The sequence below is a fragment of the Camellia sinensis genome, chromosome 1 (genome assembly GCF_055761805.1).
Source record: "Camellia sinensis isolate YWXY chromosome 1, ASM5576180v1, whole genome shotgun sequence".
Lineage (NCBI taxonomy): Eukaryota > Viridiplantae > Streptophyta > Magnoliopsida > Ericales > Theaceae > Camellia > Camellia sinensis.
In genome coordinates, this window is record NC_138961.1 from 168,921,840 (window position 1) to 168,931,888 (window position 10,049).

The following is a 10,049-nucleotide window of genomic DNA, read 5'->3' on the forward strand; positions in this document are numbered from 1 at the left end:
TACAAAATTGTCGCTAAAATCTTGTCAAAAAGGCTTAGGAAAGTGATGCCCAACATTATTAGTGAAGTGCAAACTGCCTTTTTGAGAGGTAGACATATTATAGATGGGGTTCTAATTGCCAATGAAGTGGTGGATTGGTGGAAAAGGTCGAAGAAGAAAGGGCTCATCCTAAAGTTGGATTTTGAAAAAGCATATGACTCCGTAAATTGGGAGTTCTTGTACTCGATGATGAAAAATTTCGGGTTTGGAGAGAAATGGGTGGGGTGGATAAAGACCTGCATATCCACAGCTCGAATTTCAGTGCTAGTTAATGGGTCACCTACTTCTGAGTTTTCCCCCATGAAAGGCCTTAGGCAAGGAGATCCGCTTTCTCCGTTCCTTTTTAATATTGTAGCGGAGGGTTTGAACATTCTTTTAGAAAGAGCTAAGGAAGTGGGATTGATAAGAGGAGTGTCTGCAGGCCCAACTGAGTTGAAAATTACGCATCTGCAGTTTGCCGATGACACCATCATTTTTTGTGAAGCTGAGTGGGAGGAAGTTGTAGTCGTGAAAAGAATTCTAAGGTGCTTTGAGGTGATGTCTGGGCTCAAAATAAATTTCCACAAAAGCAAGGTGTGTGGGGTAGGCGTTCAGGATGATATTGTCCAGGTCTTCGCAAAGAAACTAAATTGCCTTAGTCAAAAGTTGCCAATGAGTTATCTGGGGTTGCCATTAGGAACAAACCCAAGGAGAAAGGCTGCTTGGAAACCTGTAATAGACAAGTTTAAGAGCAAGTTAGCTTCTTGGAAGAGGAGGTATCTATCGTTCGCTGGGAGATTAACGTTGATCAAGTCCGTTTTGTCAAGCTTGCCAGTTTATTTCTTATCCATCTTCAAGTTGCCGGTGGGCATTGCAAAAGTACTCCACAAAATTCAAGCTAACTTTCTTTGGGGAGGGTCGGAAACTAGGAGGAAACTGCACCTAATTAGCTGGAAAGAGATATGTGTAAACAAAAACAAGGGTGGGCTAGGGGTAAGAAACCTAGGCCAGGTTAATGAGTGTCTACTAGTTAAATGGTGGTGGAGGTATGGAAATGAGGAGGCAGCCTTGTGGAAAAAAGTGATTTGTAGTAAGTATGGTGGTGTGGGTGGCAGGTGGTGCCCCTTATTCATTAGTTCAGTGGGACTGTCGTATACGTGGAGAGGCATAATATCAGTGGCTGAAGTTAACATTGCTCTGCGGGAATTTTTTTGGCAAAATTTTAGGCTAGTTGTTGGAAACGGTAGAAGGATACATTTTTGGTTTGATAAGTGGTGCCACAATCAAAATCTGAGTGTGTCTTTTCCCAGATTATTCGCATTATCAGTTGAAAAAGATGGAAAGCTGGTAGATTTTGTTCATAGAAGAGTGTCAGACTCAGATTGGAACCTGGTCTTCAGACGTCCCCTCCTAGCATGGGAAGAGGAGGAAGTGCAGAAACTAAATGATTTCCTGCAAAATGCGCCTAGGATCAATGAAGAGATGGTAGATTCTTGTTCCTGGGTAGCTCACCCGTCTGAAGAGTTCACCGTGGCATCAGTGTGGAAGTGGATGGAAGCAAGTCAAGGGGTAGATATTGCAGTAACTAGGTGTATTTGGATCAATTCAGCCCCTCCTAAAGCTCAATTCTTGAGTTGGTTAGCGTGGAGAGGAAGGGTAAAGTGTTATGAATTGTTGCAAAAAGTTGGAGTGTTGAGCCCAAACGCTTCTTCTCTCTGTGTGTTTTGTAAATCTGAGGTGGAGACTGTTAATCATGTGTTTATTCACTGCCATTTCACTTGGAAATTGTGGGCCAACTTGGTGAACTGGTGGAATTACAAATGGGTTAGCCCTGGATCAGTGGAGGGTTTATTGCTGTCATGGCCAGAGATAAAAATGAAGAAGAAGATGCTAACAGTTTGGAAAACACTGCCGGTAGCAGTAATGTGGTCAGTGTGGAGAAGCAGAAACGACTGTGTATTTAACAAGGTGCAACCGGATTGGACTGCTTTGGCAGAGCTAATAAAGGTGAGAGTAGCGTTGTGGGCTTCCTCAGCTTTAAAGGGGGTTAATTATTCGGTGCATGACATTATATACAATCTGAGTCAAGTCTGTTATGGTGTGTAGTTAAGTGATGGTGTTGCATAAGTGCTGTGTCTGAGTTGTTAAGTGATGATAGTTTTGTCTACTCTTCTGAAGAAGGTTTTGCATAAGTGTTGTGTTTGAGTCCTGGATCTGTTGAGGAGATGGCTATGTGTTCAGGAGGCCTCTGACCTGTTGGATTTAAGCTGGTATAGTATGAGCTAAATGGGGCTGCTGTAAGTAGTTTTGTTCGTGTAGCAGTGTTGTGATGAACTTGATGTGCTGGGATGCGTCTGTCTTGGGATGGTCTGGTTCTGCTCAGTTTAGCATAGTCTGCTGATGGCAAGAGGTGTAGTCTGATTTTATCTGCTGGGCATTTGGTCTGAACTCTGCCTTCATTCAAACAGGTCATGGTATCCTCTCAGAATCAACAGGGGAGGATGATCCAGAGGAGATTCAGCAGTATGTACAGAGGACTGATTTCTTGATCTGTATAGAGGAGGGTGGTCTGTGCAGTGGAGCATGTTCTTGGTCTGTGCAGTAGAGTGTGTTCCTGGGGGCTAATTCACCTTGAATCTGGTTTGGGTTGGACTGTGAAGGATGCAGATGGAAGGCTGCAGCTCTGTGTTGTTTTGTATTTTGGTATTCTGCTTTGGTGCATAGGTTTTGGCTCTTACCAGCTGTGTATACCAGTTGGTTCTTTGTTCCTTTAGTTTAGTCTTTCTGTTATCTTGCTTCTTTTCTTGGTCTCTCTTGTTGGTTCCTCACCAGCTGGCGCTTGGTGCTTTTTAGCACCAAGCTCCTCTTTATTGATGTAATATTGCTCTTTGTATGTTTCATCAATAAAGATTTAACTTTTGCCGATCAAAAAAAAAAAAAAAAAAAAAATTGATAAGTCAATAACACTCTTTCTTCAGTTTTTAAATATTCAATTTTTTCAGTTTAAATAACTATTTTTGCCTAATAAATTCTAAGTAAAATTCCACCAAATAGTATGATTATTTAGTGTGGCTTATATGAACTCTTTGGTGTAACCTATTTGAGTTGCTTATATATTTTATGTTATTCTGAAAATTCTGATCGGACTATTTTACTTCTGACTTACTAAACAAAAAAAACTCAAATAAATTAATTATTTGAAAACTAAAAAAAATACTCTTAACTTTTACTTTCTTGGAATAAACTCCAACAGATAGACTCTCAATCAAGTGCAAGCTGTTGTCAAAAAAAAAATATAAGTGTAAGTTGGTGTGGAAATATTTGATATATTTGATTGGTGCATGGCCTTTAAGTACATTTTTGCTCCTTTAAAAGGGGACGGAAAGAGACCCTTCTTACTCTTTCCTGTTATATATGTCTCTCCAGCTGCCTAGAGAGAGAGAGAGAGAATGGCGTTAGAAACTGTGGTATTCCAACAAGACCCGTCCAGTTATAATAGCTGCAAAGATTTCACCATGATTGGTATTGAAGAAGAAGAAGAAGAAGAGAAGTTTAACGATATTATTAAGTCTTGTGAAACTATTCCTGTTGACAAAAACAACAGAATAGAGTCTCATCCTCGTCCTTGTTCCTCCATGGCACAAAGCGTGAAGGAGTACTGTGAGAGGGAGACCAAGTCTTCTTCCCCTGAGGTCTGCACCACAGCAACAGCAGCACCAGGGAGAAGAAAGAGGGGACGAGGAGGGAGCAATAAAAGCATGAAGAAGAAAGACAAGGAAGAAATGGAGAAGCAGAGGATGGCACACATTACAGTTGAAAGAAATCGCCGCAAGCAGATCAACAACTACCTCTCCCTCCTCCGTTCATTCATGCCCCCTTCTTACTCTCTCAGGGTTCTCTCTCTCTCTCTCTCCCCATATATGTGTGCTGATATGCTTAGACATACATAGTTAACATAAATAAATAAAATAGAATGATTAATTACATTCAACATCTATTCGCTTTGATCAAAATTTATTTTTACTCTTCTTGTATTTTAAGTCCAATGTCACATTTCTGTCAATATGGTGTTAATGAAATTGATAGAAATTAGCATGGGATGATATATATTTTTTTAAATGAAATTAAAAATAAAGGGACTAAAATAGGATTTTAATGAAAGTTTAAAAGTCAAAATAAAATTATGATCTCAAATTGTTGTGATGCATAGTTAAGCTAGAGAAATATCATGTGTGACTTACATGCTAATTACATTAATATTATTAATGTCAAGTGAACGGGATGATAGATATTACAACTAACTTAAGAAATGAGTTTCTCTTTAATTAATTTAACTGTTCAATTTTAAAAATTAAGCCGGATTCATAATTAAAACTGAGTGAACCAAATAACTTTTTATTAAAAGTGTAGAGGCATTAAGAGTTTGTTTGGCATCTTCTAAGTTTATTTATTTTTTACACATTTTTTCGTAAAAAATTAAAAAGTACATTTATTTAGATTATTTCAAACAACTTAGACCAAAAATAATATATACACTAATTATATAGTACATGGAGGATTTTTATAATTGATGGGCATGAATTTATAAATGTAATAGCGGGTAGTGTTGGGGTATTGTCTTCACACAAGTATGCCTAAATATTCAATGTAAAAAATCATAAAAAACAACTTTGTGGCTTTGCTTTTTTTCTTTTTTCTTTTTCTTTTTTTTTTTTGTCTTTTTTTTTTCAAAACTGACCAATATTCAGTAGAATTATTTTCTCTATAATTAACATGTTTCTCTTAATATATATATAAGCAGGGGGACCAAGCCTCAATAGTAGGGGGTGCCATTAACTTTGTGAAGGAACTTGAACAACTCCTCCAAGTCCTTGAAGCCCAAAAACAAGTCAAGCAAAGATCCTACTACCCCGGACATTTCTCTCCCCTCTTTCCCAATTTCTTCACTTTCCCTCAATACTGGACTCATTATTCAAGCCAACACAACAATCTGGTGATCGGACATGAGTCGATGGCAGGGAAGCTATCTACCATTGCTGACATTGAAGTTTCCATAGTAGAACGTCATGCCAATATCAAAATACTATCAAGAAGACAACCAAAACAGCTCTTGAAGCTGGTGGCTGGGTTTGACTCTTTAGGCCTTGCCATCCATCATCTCAATGTCACAACAACTGTTGATCACATGGTCCTCTATTCTTTCAATGTTAAGGTTAGTCATTACACTTTGATTATCAAAAATTCTTAGGAATACAGAAATCTATCACATAATCAGACACAACTCTTTTAAATAACATGACGTAGGCTCCACTTTTTGTGAGTCTCACAACCATGTGAAAGGATTGTATCTGATTTGCAAAAAAATTGCTTGATTATTTGCTACTCCAACTTTTAAAAAGTTGGACAGTCTATTTTCAAAATAATAGTTGTTGTTCATTACTTTTTAAAAACAAATATGATGAAATCAAGTAATTATTATTTTTGAATCAATTTAATTTTTTCATTAATAATTTATGTACAAGGCTTACAAATTAAACGACTCATATTATCATAATGGAACGGTAATGAGCCCCACAAGCTAGATTGGACTGGTCGAGTCCCATAAGTGCATGGAGACAAACCATCCTCATAATTGTGATAAGCCATTGGTAATATGGGATTAATATTTTGAATTGAAACAGGTAGAAGATGATTGTCAGCTGAGTACAGTGAATGAGATAGCAACTACTGTTCATGAGATGATGGGTAAGATCCAAGAGGAAGCCATGTCTAGTTGAGAAAAACCCTAAAGTTGTATTGTAATTGGCAAATAATTTCAGACTTCATATAGATTGAATCCTGAATCCTTGGTAGAACTTTGGTTTCAAATTTTTCTATATATTTTCTTAGAATCTTCTGCACTGTGAAATGACTTAAACGAAATGTCTAAGTTTGGCCAATTTACTAGACGTGCATTTAACTATGTAAAATTGGATTTTTAAACTGTATTTGGATTATGAATATAAAATTTAAAAAGAAAAAAAAAATGTAAAATATAGTTATATTTCATTTACATTTTACTTATATTTTCTTTTTTTTTAATTTTTTTTTCTTTAACCTAAATTCCTGTTAGAAACACAACTTATAAGTGATTAAAAAAACAAAAGTTTTTTGCATTATTGGTCTATAAATAGCAAAATTTTGGCATATTATTGTGGGCCAGCCTTGCTTTGGACTTGGCCCAAAAGACAACTTATTTTATCCAACTTCGCCTTACATTGGGGGGAGAAGGTTGTATGCCACTCATAATATGCCACATCCATACACAGAAATAATTAAGAGTTATTTATATAGGGGCTCTTAAATTATTGAAAAGTATTATTTTGACTTTTCAAATTATAAAAGCATATAAATAAACTTTTTAAACTATTGAAAAATATTACTTTGATCTTCTAAACTATTGAAAAGTATCATTTTATTTCTCTTAAACTATAAAAACGTATAAATGGATTTCCTAAACTATTGACTTGTTTTACTTTATCTCCTTTCGTTAACGGTCCAATTTGTCTGTTTTTATAATTTAGGAACATTTGAACACTTTTATAGTTCAGAGAGCAAAGTAATATTTCTTAATAGTTTAAGAGATCCATTTATACACTTTTATAATTTAGAAAGTTAAAATAATACTTCTCAATAATTTAAAAGGTCTTCATGTAAATAATTCAATAACTAATTGAAACCCCTTTCTGAATTAACGTACCAAAAGCAAAGTTGCTTTTTTTGGCTTCATATTTGGTACCACATCCAACGTCGGAGGCTTGAAATAATATAATTCCAATCATATATGAAATTAGTAGGTTATAAATAAATAAGTGTGGTTATTATTGAATCTGTATAATTTGAAGTTCAAATAGATATCTGTTTAATAAATAATTAATTATGTATTTTAATATTATGAGAATCTCACGACGTTTTTAATCTCTTATGTAATTCCATCTAACTATTTAAAAGTATGCAAATAAGATTTTAAGAATAATTAGGGCTTTTTTTTTTTGTTTTGTTTTTCATTATTGATCTACTATTTTAAGTTAATCTAGTAAAAATAATAATAATAGGATATAGTTTTTGTAAATTAGAAAAATAAATTTGAATTAAAATCAAATATTTTTTCATGAATAATTTCATTCAATAAAGATTAATTTCATTAAATTTAACTTGTAAATTTAAAAAAAAAAATTCTTCATATACTTAATATTTTTATTTAATAGTAAAATGTTTTGACATGACACATTAATAAGACATAATCGAACACAAATCAAAAATAACATGATATAACAATTCAAAATAATAAATAAATTAAATTAATTTCAAAATAATTTTAATACAAACCCAAAATAACACGTACGCACACGAAAACCCACCCCTAGTCCCCTTCAACTAATTATCAAGCCCTGTGGTCTCCACTTGTTGGTCCATTACCTTTTTCTGTTCTCAGGTCCATTCGGAAATAACTTATGTTAATAATTTTTTAATTAAAATATGAAATAAAAAAATTAATATGTTTGGAATGATTTTATAATTTTTATAAAAAATGTGCAAAAAAGTAGAAAGAGTAAGAAATCTTTGACTTTTTTGTATAAATTATAAACTTTTTAATTTATTTGATAAACTTTTGACTTTTAAATTAAAATAGTCACATGCCAAACGATACCTCAATTGTCTAAGGAAAAAGTTAGCTGACTCTGAGATGTGGTACCAAAATAAATTTTCCAGTGAATTATGCAGATCAGAACTGCTTTTATAATTACTCTGCAGATAAAATAGTTTCACATTTCATTACATCTATTCAAGTAACCAACTCAAACCCAGTAAGCTAATACACACTGCAAAAAAATTAGTATTTTAACGATAAAATCTTTTTAGCACAAATTTATCTTGTCTTTAGAAATATATTTATTTGTAATATTTTTAAAAATGTCATTAAAGATTTAAAAAAAAAATTAACTTTTTGTAACAATTCACATGACAACTGAAATTCATTTCTTAATTTTTTTTACAACAAAAATTTCACTTTTAATGACCAAAAAATTTAATCTCTAAAATTCTAATATGATTTTTTTTTTTGTGTGTGTTGTGTGAACGCTAAAATTCTAAAATGTTGTGTTGAATGTTTGACATATGAATGTTAATCAGAGTTTACGACATTTAGATATCATATCACATTTGGATACCATTTGCGGTGTTATTTTCTACGACACTAACCACATTATCGAAGTTTATGACATTAATGTAGTCTTTTCTAAATAAAAAGTAAGGTCATTTATGTTTTGTACTCTTTTATTTTTATTAAAATCTTACTTTGATGCTCCACTTTTAATTTTGACAATCAATTCTTTAAGTCAAAATTACAATGTCACTTTTCTGTACATTTGGCATTAATAAAGCTGACAAAACTTATCATGTGAATCATACGTGACATTTTTATCACCTCATTAGCATTCTTATAATTTATCAAAATTTCACTTTACTCTTTGCCATTTCAATAAAAATCTCATTTTGATTCATTCACTTTTAATTTGTGTTAGTCCCATTAACAATAGATAAACAAAAGCGTAACATTGCAACTTGACTTAAAATATTAAAGGTTAATAGTCACAATTAAAATTAAGGGTTTGACTTTTCTCATATTGATCATCTCAAAGTGAGATCAAAGTGAAATTTTTTGTAAAAGTGTTAGAGTATTAAGTTTAATTAATCGCAAAAAGCATTACGTATCTGATTTAATTTGTCACTTTTGTACACTCACATTTAGAAGGTCGGGATTGATTACTTTCCCTCTATTATGGTGATTCTTTATTGTATTGATTGTTTATTTTATGCTATGGTAACATATTGGTTTTCTAGTCATGTGTTGAATTATAATTATTTTAAGTTTTTTATATTTGTAATTAATTTTGTACTAGAATTGGAAACCTTAAAAAAAAAAAAAAGGAGTAATATTCTAATGCTTTATCTAGTAACATTTTAGCAACTTCCTTCGGCCTTGTGATTAGAATTGGATGAAGATTAAAGACGAAAAATAATTTATATTTTATTTTAGTCTCTATTATTTTTATTTAAATAATGTAGTCTCTATATTTTTAGTCTAATTTTAATTTAGTTTTTCTGTTAAAATTTCGTCAATTTTTTTTACACGTACACCTATGAAAGTAACAAGTTTGGTTATCATTTTTCAAAAACGCTTTTCAGAAAACTATACTTTCTTATTTTTCGTTTTTTTTTTGTTTTTACTAAATTTTTTTAATATTTTGAGCAATTTTTTTAATTTTTAGACATACCTCACATAAATATATCTAAAAAGTAAAAAAAATTGAAAAAAACCTTTTAAAAATTCACTAAATACCAAAAATACAAAAAAAAAATGAGAATTCAGTATATTTTTTTATATTTTTATGTATTTATTAATTTTTAAAAATATTTTTTCACAAATTTTTTACTTTTTAGATACATCTAAGTAAGGTGCATCTAAAAAAGTAAAAAAAAATATTTAAAATTTTAAAAATATTCACTAAAAACAAAAAAACAAGAAAACTAAAAAACTCAATTTTTAAAAAACTTAATTCAAAAAACTTAAACCAAACACACTGATTAATTTTAACTTTCAACCTTAAGAAATATATCAAATTGAAACTGTTTAAAATACAAGGACCAAACTATTCAATTTAAAATAATAGAGATCAAACTGAAATTTAAATTAAACTATAAGAATTAAAAGTATAATTTATCCAAAAATAAATTATGAAAATATACTAAAAAATATGAAAATTCATTAGAAAAGAATGAAAAACAATTAAAAAATGATGGAAGGACGAAACAAACGACTATAAAATTACCATTAAGAAAAAGTAAGCCTAGTAACTTGTAAGCAGCTCACCGACTAAAAATATCACCAATTAATGAGAATTTTTTTATTGTAATCCGCTCGTGGAAATTAATCCTGTAGACCTTAAAATTAATCATCAGTCATATATCCGGTGACTTTTTAACTCTGT

At 31.8% G+C, this 10,049-nt stretch overlaps 1 protein-coding gene across 1 annotated transcript; it reads left to right on the forward strand.

The window, feature by feature from the left end:
• The first annotated feature begins 3,403 nt into the window (after positions 1-3,403).
• On the forward strand, positions 3,404-5,957 carry LOC114284196 (transcription factor bHLH94). The gene is made up of 3 exons (XM_028227091.2): positions 3,404-3,911; positions 4,820-5,230; positions 5,700-5,957. The coding sequence occupies exons 1-3, from the start codon at positions 3,468-3,470 to the stop codon at positions 5,793-5,795; spliced, it is 951 nt and encodes a 316-aa protein (XP_028082892.1). The 5' UTR covers positions 3,404-3,467; the 3' UTR covers positions 5,796-5,957.
• The last annotated feature ends 4,092 nt before the right edge of the window (positions 5,958-10,049 follow it).